The 19,515-nt window shown below is 41.0% G+C and overlaps 1 protein-coding gene across 1 annotated transcript; it reads right to left on the reverse strand.

Moving 5' to 3' along the window:
- Positions 1 to 3,435: 3,435 nt before the first annotated feature.
- Positions 3,436 to 18,451, reverse strand: zgc:113149 (uncharacterized protein LOC541363 homolog). The gene is made up of 7 exons (XM_022202249.2): positions 18,285 to 18,451; positions 15,474 to 15,706; positions 9,166 to 9,260; positions 7,856 to 8,012; positions 7,139 to 7,306; positions 5,540 to 5,587; positions 3,436 to 4,487 (listed from the first exon to the last, which is right to left on the reverse strand). The coding sequence occupies exons 1-7, from the start codon at positions 18,443 to 18,445 to the stop codon at positions 3,802 to 3,804; spliced, it is 1,548 nt and encodes a 515-aa protein (XP_022057941.2). The 5' UTR covers positions 18,446 to 18,451; the 3' UTR covers positions 3,436 to 3,801.
- Positions 18,452 to 19,515: the final 1,064 nt, after the last annotated feature.

The raw sequence follows: 19,515 nt of genomic DNA on the forward strand, positions 1-19,515 counted from the left end.
TTTTTGTTTGTGTCTTTGTGAATGTATGTTTGTGTGCGTTGTGTGTAGGTATTTGCGTATTGTGTCTTTGTGTGTATGTATGTCTGTATAACATTTTACTGCCTTAGATGGACAATAAAGTTTATTCTGTTCAATTCTAATGTATCATTAGCTCCACAGTTATCTGTCCGTACACTGTTAGAGAGAAAAAAACTGAAGCAAAGACCAGAGATATGAACTCAGAACTGAACAGAGATTAACGCTCATCAGTACCAGTTCTGCAGAGGAACATAAACGTAGATTTATTTATATCTGCTGATCATTAAAACTGCAGTTATTGATCCGTTATGACTGATCAGCTGTGACCTGCAGGATACTTAGCTACAGCTAACAGCTAACGAGTTTATGACACTAACCTGATTTAGCATCAGTGTGAACACTGAATCAGGAAACATCACCTGAGATTTACAGAACAACTTTAAAACACGATGTTAGAACATGTTTATATCAGAGGTTACAGACTGACGTTAACTTACAGTAACTTCACTGCTTTATATGTGATGTTGTCCAGATGTGGAGAACAGTACAACTAGTTACAAAGATGACTAACACTTACCTGCAGAGTTTATCTTCATTTTTGCAGAGTAACATTGTTAGCAGCAGCGCAGGTAAACAGCAGAAGCCGTAAATGTGGGTGGGACAGAGAGCCCTCGACTCTCAGTCTGACCAATCACTGCTCTCCAGCTCCAAAAATTCAAGATTTTTAAAAAAAATTGAAACAAAGCCCAAAAATTCAAGATGTCAACCAGGAAGTAGCAAAGCCCTGGTTTCGTTTTCTCAGTGCAGAAACCAGCAGGCGACGTCACGGTAGCCACGTCCATCTTTACATACAGTGTGATTAAAACGGCATCAATAAGAAAATAAACATTTACTTACCAAACTATGAGAGTCCTTTCAGTGTCTGCTGGGAGAAAACTGGTTAAAACACGCCAACAGGCAGAAAAACTGTCTGGAAAACGTTCTGCTGCTGCACCGATAAATAAACAGTTACATCACAAATACAGACGAATTAACGATTATTCTATCAGAATTAACCCAAACGAGGAGCGCAGACTTTACCAGACGACCTGCCAATCATTCCAGACCACACTGTCAATCAAGTAGCCCCGCCCCCTGACATCACTAAAACTCTAACTCTATATAAAACTCAGTACTGATTTATTTTAAGATCGGCCACCATATCTCTGGCTTTGACCTTGAAAAATACCAAACTGAAACCCTGAGCCGTAGAACAGCAGTCTCTGGTGTTTTTGCTGTTTGGTTCTGTGGAGCTTTTTGGTCCATCTTTACTACAGGGTCATTCTGTGTGGTTTCACCAGATTGTGGTTGCTGCACCATTTTCAAATTAGTCCTAAATTTGCATGCCATTAGATAGTCACAAAAGAACTTTCTATGCTAAATTGTAGGCCTGTAGCTCAAATAGTTTGAGTTATGGGGGTCTGAAATTTTCAGAATATTCTATAAAAAGCCTCACCAGCGTTTTTTGCATCTTTAAGTGGTTATTTGTCAGCCTCTAGACAGACCAGAGAGCTGTGAGTTGGTAGACAAGGCCTCTGCATGTAGCTAGTGCCCCACAAACATCCCCAGGTGTTTCCCTACACTCTGCAGGCCATGGGGGCTTGCTAAAAATGCTAAAAATTAAGAGACACCTACTCACGAGTGGAGTTTGGGACCTTAAAAGTACTAGAAATACTGCACAGAAGTGTTCTAACACCCCTGGGTTCCATTCTACACAAACTTGTGTGATAACTTAGCAAACTGGAGCTTTCTAGGTACCTCAGTTTGGAAAATATGAGCTCCCAAAGTTGGACGAGATTTTTAATTGGCTATTTTGGGTGTCAAAAATCTCAGTGTGGGACAGGTACCAGAGACCCCAAATTTTTCTACAAGACAGTTCCATCTGTCTTCTATCACTGTACAAAAAAGCAGCAGGGTTATATTTGTAGTTACTGAGATATTCTTACTCCAAATGGCATGGGTGATGTCAGAATGTTTTTTTGCTTTTCAGTACTTTAAATTGGGATACAAGTATTAGTAGTCATTCCAACGGTAGTATTATGTATGTTTGGTTCTTTGTTAAAGGTGACGACCTTCAAAAAGTGTGATGGTATAACTTAGGTATACCTAAGTTATAACTTAGGTAGAGGTTCTTTTGCTTGTAACATGACATTGTACAATTAAATTTAACATGTTTAATCCCACTGCACTGATACTGTAAAATTCATCATTATTGTTATTTTTAAATTAATCAACCATAAACTACTACAGAGCTCCCTGAATTCAAGTTAGTACATGTAATTAGTATGTGTGTGTTATAATTACATGTATGCATTGCAAATAGGTGTCAACATGTCATTACACTTTTTGAAGGTAGTCACCTTTAATAACTAACATTTCAAAAAGAACAAAACATACATAATACTACCATTGGAATGACTACTAATACTTGTATCCCAATTTAAAGTACTGAAAAGCAAAAAACCATTTTGACATCACCCATGCCATTTTGAGTAAGAATATCTCAGTAACTACAAATATAACCCTGCTGCTTTTTTGTACAGTGATAGAAGACAGATGGAACTGTCTTGTAGAAAAATTTGGGGTCTCTGGTACCTGTCCCACACTGAGATTTTTGACACCCAAAATAGCCAATTAAAAATCTCGTCCAACTTTGGGAGCTCATATTTTCCAAACTGAGGAACCTAGAAAGCTCCAGTTTGCTAAGTTATCACACAAGTTTGTGTAGAATGGAACCCAGGGGTGTTAGAACACTTCTGTGCAGTATTTCTAGTACTTTTAAGGTCCCAAACTCCACTCGTGAGTAGGTATCTCTTAATTTTTATCATTTTTATCAAGCCCCCACGGCCTGCAGAGTGTAGGGAAACACCTGGGGATGTTTGTGGGGCACTAGCTACATGCAGAGGCCTTGTTTACCAACTCACAGCTCTCTGGTATGTCTAGAGGCTGACAAATAACCACTGAAAGATGAAAAAAAACGCTGGTGAGGCTTTTTATAGAATATTCTGAAAATTTCAGACCCCCATAACTCAAACTATTTGAGCTACAGGCCTACAATTTAGCATAGAAAGTACTTTTATGACTATCTAATGGCATGCAAATTTAGGACTAATTTGAAAATGGTGCAGCAACACCCCCAAGGAATATCTGGTCATTTCACCTGGAATGGCCCTACAGTCTATGGTCTAAATCTATCTTGTGATATTTTCAGAAATCAGAGTTCAGACGATCCCTTCATAGATCTGTTCATCATTTAAAAGCTAAAACTGATTAATTATTTTATCTCCTAAAGGCTTTTCTGAAGCAGATCAGACAAGAACTTCTTGAAACCAAAAAACGGTTCAAATACAGCCTTTCAGCAACAACAAAATCCACAAATAATGTTAAACTTTTTATTCTAAACTTGCCAAAGTGGTGGTTGCATCACAGACAAACACCTCCAGGATCAGGTCGGTGAATAAAAACTGGTGTTGGGCAGCTCAGGGCCAGTCTGCTCCAGTCCACAGTTAAATTAGTGTCTTCATCTCAGCTCAGCGCGTTTTTAGAGTTCTTAAAGGTGAAAACTAAACTTCAGCAGCTCTTTAAAAAGCAGATTACAGTGTTGGAAAAAAGACAAAACAGAACATAAGACGCCTTAATCTGTGTACCGCCGCCGCCGCCGTGCCTTTGGGCAAACGCTGGGCTTCATTTGGTAGGAAGGAAAGCAGCTTTTAGGGTCCAGCAGCTGATAAACATCCTCTACAGTCAGAAGTGAGGCGGGCGGTGCGCCACCAGGTGTCCACTGTTGGCTTTGTCCCTCAGCATGGTGAGCGCCGTGTTGGAGAAGTCCCTCAGGACGTCCACGGTCTCCCGCTGCAGCAGCAGAGACTCCTGGACGAACTCCTGCTGGCTCTCCACCAGCAGCTGCACCGACTGGGCCAGGACCTCCAGGGACCGGGACACCGACGTCAGCAGCATCCGGCTGGCCCGCTGCTGCTCCAGGCTCTGGGCCGCCAGCTGGGCCACCTGGTCCTGAGAGCCCCGAGAGGACGCTCCGGCCGGGAGGGGGTCCGCCGGGGAGGAGGTGGAGGGCGTGGAGGTGGAAGCAGCAGGAGGAGGAGCTGGAGGTGGTGGGATGGAGGAGGGATCAGAGGTAGCATCAGAGGCTGCAGGAGGAACCGAGCTGGTGGGTGACGGAGGAGGAGGAGGAGCTGAGGATGAAGCTGCATCTGAAGGAGGAGAAGGTCCAGGTGGAGGTTTAGAGGAGGAGCTGTGGTTGGGGGCAGGGTTCTGGTTCTGGCTGCTGCTCCTGGAGTAGGTGTGGACGGGTTTGACCCTCATCAGGGCGTCGTCCGGCAGCGGGTCCAGGGAGGTGGAGGAGGGCGGCGGGGCTGACGGAGGGTACGACGAGAACATGGAGTCATCCGTCTCCTCCAAGTCCATGGTTTGTTCTGACCAAAGAGAAGAAGAGTGGGTTTAGTCATCGTGCAAATGTGGCAAAAAACTTGCATCAGGCTCGTTTCCTCTGAGCCAGGAGAGTCAGAATCTCCTCAGTCCAGGTTCCACATTCAGCCCAGTTTGATCTGAAGTGGACCGACCAGTAGAACCAGAGCACAATGACCGATAAGTAACCACAGCTCCTGATGGCTCCTTTGTTTTGCTGCACAAATGTTCACATTTCAGGAATTATCTTTTTACTAAACATCATGAACAACCTGAAGTTTACGAAGGAAAACAAATTCAGTGTCATCAGCATTCATCCTCAGTTTATCATTTCCACATTACAACTTCCAGATCACAGAGTGTCTACAAAGGAACACAACATTTAGTGGTCTGGACCTGAACCACAGAGGATTTACTGGAGGATCACAACCACAAAAGTCAGATGAAAAAACTCACAAAAACCAACAAGAACAATTGTTACAAAAATGAGAGAGAAAATGACAAAAACCGCAGTGGACAGCAAAAAGACAGATCAACAAAGCAGAGAAGAAAACCCACATGGGTCGATCTTTAGTCCTAATCAGACCAAACTCCCAACAGCAGAATAACCTCCGGTGCTACTTGTAGCAGCTTTCCACAACTTTGAACCGTTCTAACGAGGAACCGACTGATTATCGTTATCAATAAATTGCTGACTGACTATTTATTCCTCTGTCTGTTGTCTCATGAATGTCTTTCAATCAGAGACTGCAAAAACAAGAAACACAAGCCAGGAAGTTAGCTTTCACTGTGGCTAAAGCTACGCTAACAGCTAGCTGCTAAGTCTGGAAAGGCGTCTAGAAAACAATCAACAAAAACAGAGTCTGGAAAGCGACAAATAACACTTTAAGAAGGTGTTATTTTTATCAGCTTTCCAGGATCAATCTGTTATTTTCCACTTCTTTGAACCGTTGTAACTGTGGACAGAATGATTACAGAAATAATTAATAACTAATACTGAAACAGTAACAGACTTGTAAATATGAATTTCTATCATGTTGCAGTAAAAGCAGACTCTCACCTCCATCTTCAGCCGGGTCCAAGTCAGACGAGGAATGAAAAGCTTCGCCTGCAAAACAAAAATCACATTTTTACCGAGGAACCAGCAGCAGGTACAAAGTTTACGGTGGAACAATGTGTCAGAGCAGCTCAAATGTTTTTATTTAAGGATTACTTCACTAAAACTCACCAAATCCTCCTGGAGTTTGATGAACAAAGTCCTGTCAGACCTGACTGGATCCTTAACCTCTGCCCCAAACACTTTATAAACGAGGAGTTAATTAAGCCTCGCCTGCTGTTTCTTCTGCACTGGACTGAAATTTATTCTGAACGTTGATGGAACCCGGAGGATTCGTGTCCGTGTGTGAGCGGTTGTTCATCGTCTGTTTTCTGCTGATGGTAAATAAGACGGCAGACACACGATGATGCTGATTTCTAACTGAGGTTAAAACAGCATTTAACTCATTCTGATGTGTGAGCAGCGTGGATCTAAAACGTCTGATGGAGTTCACTGCAAACGTTTTCACTTTATGGGTTTGGAAAGTTTAAAAGTCACTTCATGCATTTTAAAAATCTAAGTTAAAGAATAAATGTGCTGAAAGGTTTGGTGGAAATCTTAAGCGCATTAAAATGTGGTTAAAACTGCCTCTTTTTAAGACACGACCGGAAAAATAAACTACACTCATGACATTTATTTCAGTTTCATCTCATGTGAAACTGACAAACAATCTGAGTAAAATAACCTTTAGAGTGCTAGTATTTGCAGTGATGTGAAGCCTTTTTCCTTTTTTCCACCGTCTTGTTGCTCTGCTGCCACTGGCTAACTGATGGATAAAAGAAAAAGCGGCTGTTGGCTCAGTGAGTGGTTTTATGAAGGACGCTGGCTAAGAAAACGCTGCACACTGAGGGGATTAGAGCTCCTTCTTCTGGCTGAAAATCACATCAGAAACATTCATTCTGATTTAGTTTTTAAATCACAATGACTTTGGAGCGGCGCACACAAACTCATCACCAGTCCCTCCAGGAGTCTGCGACATTAATGCAAACTCAACCGTTCTCTGTGAATAACTGCACAACTTTTCCACAACTCTGGCCCACCTCCTGTGAGTTCGGTGCTACGGCGGTGATCCGGTATCCGTACGTAACGTACACATGCAGAACACACGCCTGTGCTCAGCGGGAGGTCAGACAGTGAACGGTTTGGTGGAGTACTGAGCTCTGAGTGTTTTTCTGGTTAACGGACGTGATAAGGCGTGTGTGTGTGTGAACACCAGGATGTGACAGTAACTTTAATGCCACTCACAGATGTGTCCACATGTGATTCATTCCGTAGTAAACGATCATTTAGCGTCTTAAATCTACCAACCACTGATCTGACTGCTGCCAGCTCATGGAAATGGTTAAAATTAGTTTAGGAAGAAGTATCGTCAATTAAAATGCTAGAATCTGTTCTAAAAGCAACGGTCGCTGTCTACCACGATTACAATAACACGCTGAAAAGGTTTCAACTTTTTAGAAAAGCTGCAGAGAATTCAGGCATTTTAAGGCCACAACAATCTGGAAAAACGAGGGACTGGTGATGCTGACGCTACTTTAGAGTCCACTGATGGTGTTTTCTTACCACAGAGCTCCTTCTCTGGGGAGGACAGCGGTGAGATGTCGTAGGAAGCTCCCTGGAGGTGAGAGCTGTCGGTCAGGCTGAGGTAGGAGTAGGCCGGAGGGTTGGAGCCTTTACCGTACGGACCCGACAAGTCGTCGTCTTCTCCCAAGTCCAGGTCGCTGTCACCGTCTGGACGGAAGGAAATTAAGAAGTGGTCGGTTAACGAGAAGATGGGACGTCTAGAAACGCCCCGACACCGTCTGCAGCATCAGTTTAGAAGCTAATAAAGACGATCAGTTATGTATGGAAGTAAAGAGAAAATAAACACAAGTTAACATGACAAACACCTGCAGGAGCAAGAAAATCTGAAAAAAGAGCCGAGAACTGATCAGCACTAGAATCTGACATTTATTTAGTGGAGTTAATATTCATCGTAGAATATTTTAAAAAGCTTTTTAACGCTGTCCAGAGACAACAACAACACAAGTTTAATATTGGGTCATTCCATATCATTTCAACCAGTGGTTCCCACCTGACCCTCTCAGATTTTTCTAAGTTTTTACATACATTTACAGCATCAATTTCTTTATTAAAAAGACCTAAATAGTTATCTTACATCCATCCAGCAGGTCTGGAGCCTTTCTAGGAAGATCTTTGTCATTTTGTCAGCGCTGTGCTTCGTTGTGGTCGTCGTTAAAGCTCTCCTAACGATGAATGATCACAGAACATCTTCCTCACCTCCTCTGGGACTCATCATCAGGATCTTGTGGACCATCCTCTCCACGGGGCCCAGCTTCTTCTTCCTCAGGTTGCTGCCGTTGGGGCCTCGCAGGGCCGCGATGCGTCGCTTTCCGTCGCATTTCAGGTCGGCCCATTTCTTCATGATCTGACGGACCTGCCAGAAAATAAAACAAAAAAAGCTTTAACAGGTGTTTTAATGTGAAAAGAAAAAGCTGCTGGACTGTGTCTGGTGGTGCAGAAAGGTGGGAGGAGGTCAGAATTACATGAGAGAAGGTTGATTTAAAACTGGAATAAAAATTCTGTAAAAAGGACTTAAATGTTAAATAGAATAATAACAAATAAATAAAGAAAATAAACTACTAAATATCCCCAAAACTTGAATTAAATGTCTGTAAAAAGGACTTAAACGCCTCATAAAAAAATCTCAAAAAACAAAGTATCCCAAAAATATTAAATATCCAACAAATTTTAAAAATATATTAAACATTAATTAAATTCCCACAGAAGTGGCCAAAAAAATATATCAAAGTGTCTCTAAAATATGCTGAAAATTATTAATAAAACGTCTAAAAACACCCCAAAAATATCAGCAAAATATTCATAAAATATTCAACAAAATCTGAATAAAATCTTTGGAAAATATTTTAACTGGATAAAAAGCAAAGTGGACTGATAAATATTCCTGAAATGTTTTATTATTAAAATGTTTAATTATATATAGATATAAAATAAAAATAAAAAAATCGCACAAATACTTAGAGAAAATATCCCAAACATTTTAGTTAAAAGTGAGAAAAAAATGTAAATAAAAAAATTTTAAAAAGGAAAATGTCCGACAAACATTGAATTATTAAAAAAATAAATATGGAAAAAATACCAATAAAATCCCTAAATCTGGCCAAAGAAATTAATAAAGTGTCTCTAAAATATAACAGCAAATATTCATAAAAAGTCACACTCAAAAGTATTTTTAAAAAGTTTATAAAACATATTTAAATGCTTCACTGTAACCTATAATATACCAGTCATGTGAGACAAACCAGAACTTTCACTGCAATCATTAATTACATTTTGCTGCACTTTAAAGTCAGATTTTTGAGGCAGTATTTGTCGCTGTAATGAGGTATTTACACGTGTCTGAATACTTCTTCACCTCTGGATAAGGACCTCATAAAGCCCTACTTCATACAAACTGAATGATCCTTTAATGGACATTTACACACTAAAAAGTCCGTAGAAATCCTCTGTTTGAAGTAAATGACACATTTCTGCAGGTCAGAAAGCACAGATAAACGACGTAAACAAACCTCTCTGTGGTTCTCTCCCAGACCGTTGATCTGATCGGTGATTTCAGCCCACGTCTGTTTCTTGGTTTCAGCAGACACGCCCTGGTTAAACTTCCCTACAGGGATGAAGGTAAAACCAGAGAGATGCTCATCAGAGGATCACTCATTCATCAGAGGCATCACTCATTCATCAGAGGATCACTCATTCATCAGAGGCTCACTCATTCATCAGAGGCATCACTCATTCATCAGAGGCATCACTCATTCATCAGAGGATCACTCATTCATCAGAGGCATCACCCATTCATCAGAGGATCACTCATTCATCAGAGGATCACTCATTCATCAGAGGCTCGCTCATTCATCAGAGGCATCACTCATTCATCAGAGGATCACTCATTCATCAGAGGCATCACTCATTCATCAGAGGATCACTCATTCATCAGAGGCATCACTCATTCATCAGAGGCATCACCCATTCATCAGAGGATCACTCATTCATCAGAGGATCACTCATTCATCAGAGGCATCACTCATTCATCAGAGGATCACTCATTCATCAGAGGCATCACTCATTCATCAGAGGCATCACCCATTCATCAGAGGCATCACCCATTCATCAGAGGATCACTCATTCATCAGAGGATCACTCATTCATCAGAGGATCACTCATTCATCAGAGGCATCACTCATTCATCAGAGGCATCACTCATTCATCAGAGGCATCACTCATTCATCAGAGGCATCACCCATTCATCAGAGGCATCACTCATTCATCAGAGGATCACTCATTCATCAGAGGCATCACTCATTCATCAGAGCATCACTCATTCATCAGAGGCATCACCCATTCATCAGAGGCATCACCCATTCATCAGAGACATCACTCATTCATCAGAGGATCACTCATTCATCAGAGGCATCACTCATTCATCAGAGGCTCACTCATTCATCAGAGGCATCACTCATTCATCAGAGGCATCACTCATTCATCAGAGGATCACTCATTCATCAGAGGCATCACTCATTCATCAGAGGCATCACTCATTCATCAGAGGATCACTCATTCATCAGAGGCATCACTCATTCATCAGAGGCATCACTCATTCATCAGAGGATCACTCATTCATCAGAGGCTCACTCATTCATCAGAGGCTCACTCATTCATCAGAGGCATCACTCATTCATCAGAGGCATCACTCATTCATCAGAGGCTCACTCATTCATCAGAGGCATCACCCATTCATCAGAGGATCACTCATTCATCAGAGGCTCACTCATTCATCAGAGGCATCACTCATTCATCAGAGGCATCACTCATTCATCAGAGGCATCACTCATTCATCAGAGGCATCACCCATTCATCAGAGGATCACTCATTCATCAGAGGCTCACTCATTCATCAGAGGCTCACTCATTCATCAGAGGCATCACTCATTCATCAGAGGATCACTCATTCATCAGAGGCTCACTCATTCATCAGGCTCACCCATTCATCAGAGGATCACTCATTCATCAGAGGCTCACTCATTCATCAGAGGCATCACCCATTCATCAGAGGATCACTCATTCATCAGAGGATCACTCATTCATCAGAGGCTCACTCATTCATCAGAGGCATCACCCATTCATCAGAGGATCACTCATTCATCAGAGGGATCACTCATTCATCAGAGGATCACTCATTCATCAGAGGCTCACCCATTCATCAGAGGATCACTCATTCATCAGAGGCTCACTCATTCATCAGAGGCATCACCCATTCATCAGAGGATCACTCATTCATCAGAGGCATCACCCATTCATCAGAGGTAGAGTGCCTGTATAATGAGAGTGGCGACAACTGGGGATTTGAAGCCATTTTGTTTCCATTCACTCAATATGGGACGCGCAGCGCGAGGTGCACATTCACGAAAACTATGGATTGCTTACTGATTTCAAGACATGTTTTGGACAAAATATTTTACTGGCTTGTTTTGTCTGGATGTCCAAGGTTGGATTATGGCCGTTTTTTGTGGAATATTTTCATCTGTGACCAGTTTTGAGCCTTCAAAGGTGAGTTGTGCTGTTTACGTTATTTGCTGTTTGTTGGACAAATGTGTTTATATTACCCGCTGTGGTAGTCACATCTGAAAGTGGTTTATACCGGCGGATTCATGAGAATCTAAGCTTTCCATGGATGTATAATGTTTCTATCATCAAGTTTGCAGCTTCGGTCAATTTAGCAAAATACGTTTTCACATACGGGCCGCTGAAGTTTAACGGGTTACCTCGTTAAACTTCAGCGGCCCGTATTTCATGCATCTCCATGCATGAAAATGGTCAAAGTCAAAATAACCACAACTGCCTAAAATCACATCAAGCTTTTCTATCTGTCATTCACCCATACATCATAACATGAAAGTACATACATGGGACTAACCTGGCACAGAAACCATGATGAAGTCGGTTTCCGTCCCACTCTCCGGACTTTATTTTCCCACAGTTTCATTCTTTCACGATTACTGAGAAATCTAAACATGTGTAATCCCTTCCATGATCGATTTGTGCACCCAAAGGCACAACAGCCCGTCATTTTTCAGGTATTTAGGGAGCGAAAAAGGACCTAGAATTACTCTCTGCAGTGTAAACAACGTTAACAGGAAAACCCGGCGTTCATGAACAGGAAACAAAATGGCGCCCATAGATCACATGACCAAAATTGATTGGACCCGTCATCTCGCCACTCTGATATACAGGCACTCTAATCAGAGGGATCACTCATTCATCAGAGGATCACTCATTCATCAGAGGTGGGATTCTGCACACTGTCGCCCTCTGCTGGTCAGGATCCGGAACATTTCTGCAGCTGAAACACTTCCATCTGAACAACTGCAGGAGGACTTCTGTCAGCAGTTTGTGCGATAACACGATCACTTTCATGTGTCATATTTAATTTTCCTGTGTTGTTATAATTGGCAGCATTACTTCAAGCTACACATTTTCTCTCAGCGATGTATCGTACTTCTATCTTGTTGTTTTCTACTTATTAGGCACTGCATTTCTTATGTCATTCTGATTTTTCTGACCAAAAGGAGGGAAAAGACTTCATTTTTTTGTGACCTTGCATGTCTGAGATGCTGTAAAAACGTTTACAGGACACAAAAACAAACAGTGTTTAAATAGGGATGCACCGATGCCAATGCTATTCTGATACCAGAGCTCTGTTTGCTTCAACATTACTATAATCATTGTTGATTTTAAATGAGGCTGTGATAAACTCCTCTACAAGTAAGTATGACACATACCAATGCATGTCCTAAAAGGCAGCTTGAGGTAAGGACATGGTCACAAAGACCAGAAATCCTGTTAATGGGAAAATTCCCATCCTGAAAACAAGTATGCAGCTGTAAAGGTTTCAGAGTGACTGCCAATATTTGTTCAATCCAAGACGGATACACACACAGGGTAAACTTCTGTAACACAATTTACTGGAAGACACAAACGTCTGGTGTTCACCAAAGACTTTTCATCTCTTCAGAAAAAGGGCTTCTCCATTTTAAATACATTTTAACAGCTGAATGTGAATAAAATCACTTTAAAACTGGACAAACATTCAATAAATCCTCTAATTATCTTAACATTTAACCCTCCTATTATCTTTGACTCCATTCAGTGCTGAAAGCCTCTAAATCAATGATCTGCATCTTTGCTTTCCTTCATATTTAACGACTTTTCGTACAACGTTAAGGTGATGATGTGTTTTCAGCGTCCTGTACACATCGTGTTCATCGGTGTTCTTTGGCATCCAACAGCATCAAAACCTTCAAAGATTCTCAGAGTTCTGGTTCTGCTCGACAATCTACCCCAGAAAGATATTTAATCATCTTGTCGGCGCAGTTTGTTAGAAGATTAAAACGTTGGGTGTTCGTTAGAAATTTTACGCAACTACAGACGAAGCTGAAAAAAACAGCTAATTTCTACATTTTGAACACATTTCAGCAGCTGGACCTGAATAACGTCTCTTTAAAACTGGACAGATGTTGAGGAAATTCTCTAATTATCTTAATTCTACTATTCTACTGTAAAATACACACGTGGACAAAATTGTTGGTACCCCTCAGTTAAAGAAGGAAAAACCCACAATTCTCACTGAAATCACTTGAAACTCACAAAAGTAACAATAAATAAAAATTTATTGAAAATTAAATAATCAAAATCAGCCATCACTTTTGAATTGTTGATTAACATAATTATTTAAAAAAACAAACTAATGAAATAGGGCTGGACAAAAATGATGGTACCCATAACTTCATATTTTGTTGCACAACCTTTTGAGGCAATCACTGCAATTAAACGATTTCTGTATTTGTCAATGAGCGTTCTGCAGCTGTCAACAGGTATTTTGGCCCACTCCTCATGAGCAAACAGCTCCAGTTGTCTCAGGTTTGATGGGTGTCTTCTCCAAATGGCATGTTTCAGCTCCTTCCACATATGTTCAATGGGATTCAGATCTGGGCTCATAGAAGGCCACTTTAGAATAGTCCAACGCTTTTCTCTCAGCCATTCTTGGGTGTTTTTGGCGGTGTGTTTTGGATCGTTGTCCTGTTGGAAGACCCATGACCTGCGACTGAGACCAAGCTTTCTGACACTAGGCAGCACATTTCTCTCCAGAATGCCTTGATAGTCTTCAGATTTCATCGTACCTTGCACACTTTCAAGACACCCTGTGCCAGATGCAGCAAAGCAGCCCCAAAACATTACTGAGCCTCCTCCATGTTTCACCGTAGGGACAGTGTTCTTTTCTTCGTATGCTTGGTTTTTGAGTCTATGAACATAGAGTTGATGTGCCTTACCAAAAAGCTCCAGTTTGGTCTCATCTGTCCAAAGGACATTCTGCCAGAAGCTTTGTGGCTTGTCAACATGCATTTTTGCAAATTCCAGTCTGGCTTTTTTATGAGTTTTTTTCAGCAGTGGTGTCCTCCTTGGTCGTCTCCCATGAAGTCCACTTTGGCTCAAACAACGACGAATGGTGCGATCTGACACTGATGTACCTTGGCCTTGGAGTTCACCTTTAATTTCTTTGGAGGTTGCTCTGGGCTCTTTGGATACAATTCCAACGATCCGTCTCTTCAATTTGTCGTCAATTTTCCTCTTGCGGCCACGTCCAGGGAGGTTGGCTACTGTCCCGTGGGTCTTGAACTTCTGAATAATATGAGCCACTGTTGTCACAGGAACTTCAAGCTGTTTAGAGATGGTCTTGTAGCCTTTACCTTTAAGATGTTTGTCTATCATTTTTTTTCGGATGTCCTGGGACAATTCTGTCCTTCGCTTTCTGTTGTCCATGTTCAGTGTGGTACACACCTTTTCACCAAACAGCAGGGTGACTACTTGTCTCCCTTTAAATAGGCAGACTGACTGATTATGAGTTTGGAAACACCTGTGATGTCAATTAAATGACACACCTGAGTTAATCATGTCACTCTGGTCAAATAGTTTTCAATCTTTTATAGAGGTACCATCATTTTTGTCCAGGCCTGTTTCATTAGTTTGTTTTTTTAAATAATTATGTTAATCAACAATTCAAAAGTGATGGCTGATTTTGATTATTTAATTTTCAATAAATTTTTATTTATTGTTACTTTTGTGAGTTTCAAGTGATTTCAGTGAGAATTGTGGGTTTTTCCTTCTTTAACTGAGGGGTACCAACAATTTTGTCCACGTGTGTACGTCCACACAGCAGACATGTGATGAAACGTTGGCAGACGACATTAACCCTCCTGTTGTCTTCATTTACCAAAAAATACTGTTTCCTTGTCTGGAAAAAAGCCAAAAATTCAGCCAAAAAATTCCCCAAATGATTGAAAATTTGCAAAACCTTCATGAAGAACATTCCAATAATTCCTTAAAAGTTTCCCTTAAAAGTTTTCTCAAAAAAATAAAAATAAATCCCCCAAATTTGGCAAGAAAGTTCTTGCCAAATAAAAATCTTCCAAAAAATCCTAAAAATATCTAAAGTGATATCCCAGGCGTTTTAATTACATGCAAGGAAAAAAAAATAAGAAATGCAATAAAGTCCTAAAACATTCACAAAATACGCCACGAATAAAATGTAACGCAGATATTAAAGAAAAATGAGAAAAAAATTCCAATTAAATCCCTAAAAAATGGCCGAAAAACCTATCCAAGTGTCTCTAAAATGTGCTGAATATTAATAAAATGTCTAAAAACACTCATGGCATTCATAAAACATCCAAATGTAAAATAGCAGCTTTGGGTGAAGCTGAGCATCCCCGCTGTGGGTACAGGACCAACAGAACAGAGAGCTCGTGGTCACAGCCAGCACTCACTGAGGATGATGTAGCGGTTCCTCTTCACCGCCTCCAGCAGCAGCTTGACCTCGGTGAAGGAGAACCTCGGCTTGGCCCTCAGCCCTCCTCTTGCTCCTCCCACCTTGAAGTCGTCGTCGTCGTCTCTCCACGCGGTCGACATGGCTTCGGCGATGCTCGGCCCGGTTTCCACGCCCTCCACGCCTGCCTGGTTCCGACTCAGCTGCCAGTCCGGACCGGAGACGCCGTCCTGACTGCGCAGGACCGGGAAGAAAAACGTCCAGAGAACGACAAGGGAGGAAAGCGAGAAAGAAAGCACGGAGAGATGAATTAAACGGACAGAAATAGGAGCTGAACACACAATAAACAGAACTACAGATGGACCCACAGTATGAGCTCAGTAGCATTTTAGTTTCACAGTAATCCAAGTTTACAGCTCCAGGCAACAGATTTGCACCTTTTTAACCCTCGTGTCGTCCTGTGGGTCAAACTGACCCGTTCTGAAGTTTGAAAATGTGGAAAAAAATCTTTTTCTTCATTCAAACTTCTGATGTCCATGTTTTCAGGAAATTTTGAAAACATTTTTGGTGGAAAAAAAGAAATGTTAAAACTGTTTCTTTCAGGACATTCACAAAGAAATCAACCAAAATCCAGTAAAATTCGCTAAATTTTGGTTGATTTTTATGTGAATGCTCTTAAAGAAAATATTAGATGTTTTACTGACATATATGGAATCCATTTAGATATTTTTAGGATTTGTTTTTTGGAAGATTTTTACTCATTTTTTGAAAATATTTATAAGAATCTTCCTGCCAAATTATAGGGATTTTTTTTTTTTAAATAAGGCTTTTACGGAAAACTTTCAAGGAATTCTTGGAATTTTCTTCATGAAGGTTTTGCAAATTTTCAGAAATTTGGGGAATTTTTGGCTGATTTTCTGGATTTTTTTTCAGACGAGGAAACAGTATTTTTAGGTGCCCATAAATGAAGACAACAGGAGGGTTAAAAGTCCATTTTTCTACTTTTGTTCTGGATGTTTTCTTAAGATACATTCACTTGTAAGTTCAGAAATTTAAATAAATGCAGATGTTTCAAGTCTCTCTGAAGTGTTTTTCAGATAAGCAGGGGTATAAACATAACTAGAAATTTATTATTATTATTGTTATTATTATTCCGTAAGAGGTCAAAACTGGCGTTGTGTTTCACCCTGTTCACCACTTGGTGGCAGTATAAACAGTGTCCAGTCAGCACAAAGTTGTAGGACAGACGTTTTTTCACATCAGGGCAAAAAAAACCCACAAGTTTCACAGCCAGGAATGTCCAACAAAATAGAAAAAGAAACACATGTGAGACTGTAAATTTGTGCAATAGCTTTAGAAGCGCTAAACTGAAGCAGCTTTTGTAATCGTAGAGAACAGGCTCGTCTTTTTTTCTACATAAAGAACCACCTTCTTTCCTCCGTCCTCCTGCCTGTGACATGGAAATCAACCTTATGTCGAATCAAAGGATGTCTCAGCTGCTAAAATGCATTTAGAATAGAGAAGAGATTCATGTATAATCCAGCTGTGTGTCCGTCCTTCCAGATGACGCGCTCAGATTGATTTCTGGTGGCAGGCCGGAGGATGGAGGAGACCAGGAGGCGATAAACAGAAACGCTTTGGCCTCGATTCGTCTCTCCTCGCTTCTCAGGTGTGAAGATGCGATGGAAAGAGGAGGAATCGAGGATGTGAAAGAGAAAAATGAGGAAGCACGTCCTGGTTTTCTGTCAGGATGCGTCGCTACACTGCCCCCTCCTGGTGGAACTTTAACAGGAACATCATGAGTCATGGTTTGATGTTTGCAGCCGTCCGTCTTTATCAGACTTATTGTTAACTACTGCATTAACTACGAAAAATTTTGATAATTAGTTTGGACAAAAACTGTCAATTCTGTGACTGTAGGATCCTACATATGAAAGATGTCTGGGTTCCTCCTGTATGACTATATATTAGTTATCTGTAGATTTCAGACAAAAGAAAACATCTATCATCCGTAACATTTTATAGACTGAAAAAACAAATTAAGAAAAAAAAATCTATGCGAGTCGCTGCCATAATATAACAAGATTCCTAAATATTAATCTATTTCTACAATCACTTCTTTTTCTATTACATCTATTTTTGACTTAATAATCTATTAATCAGCATTATACTGAGCTCAGCTGTGGACACTATTCTGGTTTTTAAACACTCTTTTTCTACCAAAACTAAATTATTAGTAGTAAATATAATTCTAATTTTAATTATTATTATTTGAGTGTTAAATTCTGTGCTGTTAAACTGCCCAACATGTGAAGATGTTGATCATTTAAACGTTAAAAACTTCTTAATTCCGCTAAATGACTGGAAATCATAACATTGCGATATTTCTGGTCACGTGGTTCCTGGCAGCCAATCAGCGGCGGCGTCTCTGAGCCTTTGTTGAGCTGCTGCCTGGCGGCTAACGGGGGGAGCTGCCCGGTGATTCTGCCGTCTCTGTCCGGTACACCGGGGCTCCACGTCACGTCTACCGAACCGGACTCGCTCGGACCATCGGTGCGGATCCGTGAATGTGTCGTGAACGGTAAACGGGAGCTTGTAACGCCGTCCGGTAGCGTAGTCCGCTGCGTTAAGTAGAGCTACCCGACCGGGACAGAGGACGAACTGACGGCTAGCTCCGGTTCCGTTTTTTTGTTTTTGGTAGCGCAGTGTCGCTGTTCGTGCCTTTTTTTCCGGCGCTAAAACGACCCGTTTAGCGGCGCGGCGCGGCGAAGCGCCGGCGTTAGAAACGGCGGAATCGGTAGGAAATAATTACCCGTTAAGATGGCGCAGGGCTCCCCTCCTTCCTCCGCGTTTCTCCCGAAAGTTCGGAGTGACGACAAACACGCGAAATGCGCAGACTCCGCAGCGCGCGAGATTTTCTCTTTTTGCTTGCCTTGAACGCGCAACACGTTGGAGGCGGACGCGCGCCCCCATCTGCCCTGGAACACAGTGTGCAGCAAAGAGCCACAAACTACCACAAAACTCACGAATTCTGCACAAATAACTGACTTTTATTATGTTTAATTAAAAAAATGACAATTAAAAGTCCCCAGCATGCTCATTATTGAACCTAAATATTACTAATGTGTCCCAAAACCATGCAGGCCAGACTTTTATGCACAATTTTACACAAAAATCAGCACGATTAACTCCAATTGTTGGTATTTTATTAAAAACTGTCCAAAGTCATGCACACTGTCTTTCTGTGCACGTTTACACTCAAAATCTGCACATATAATTTATATTAATATTTCTTAATATACATTTATAATTAATGCTCATCACAACGCTCCTTAGATAATTCCTCCCCTAAGGCCATGTTTCCGTGCTCACTTTTACACCAAAATTCTGCACAATTAACTCCGATTGTTGGTATTTTATGTAAAACTATCATGCAATTAACTCTCGTAAACTGAATTTGTCCAAAGCCATGCTTGACATTTTTATTTTACGCAAAAAATCTAGCCCCTGCTGTTACTATATTGCCCCAAACCATGGATGCCATCCATCTGTGCAGAATTTTACCCAAAAATTCTGCACATTTACCTCCTGCTGTTGGTCATAAACCTCCTCATGCTTATAGTTGCCCTTAAACCACCCCTTCCCCTGGTAATTTTCCAAAGCCATGCTCACTATGTTCCTTTGCACTTCATGCAAAAATTCTGCACATTTACCTCCAGTTATTTGTGTTTCAAAGAGAAAAAAACACATTAAACCTCCTCACAATGCTCCTATTTGCCTCTAGTAAACATAAAATCCTGTTCTTTGTACGCCTCTGTGTTTATTTCCTGACATAAGCTGATCATCAGATAACTTCTTTCCTTAAACCACATCAAACACAGGATATTTATGTGCAGATGTTTACACAAAAATGCTGCACAATTAACTCTTTTTTCTGTATTTTATGAAAAATCTACATCTAAATCTCCTCCTCTTGGACCAGCCAATGCTCTGAACATAATTAACCTGTCCAAAGTCACTGCATACTTCTTTTGATACACCAA

Source organism: Acanthochromis polyacanthus, chromosome 13, assembly GCF_021347895.1.
Source record: "Acanthochromis polyacanthus isolate Apoly-LR-REF ecotype Palm Island chromosome 13, KAUST_Apoly_ChrSc, whole genome shotgun sequence".
NCBI classification, from domain to species: Eukaryota; Metazoa; Chordata; class Actinopteri; family Pomacentridae; genus Acanthochromis; species Acanthochromis polyacanthus.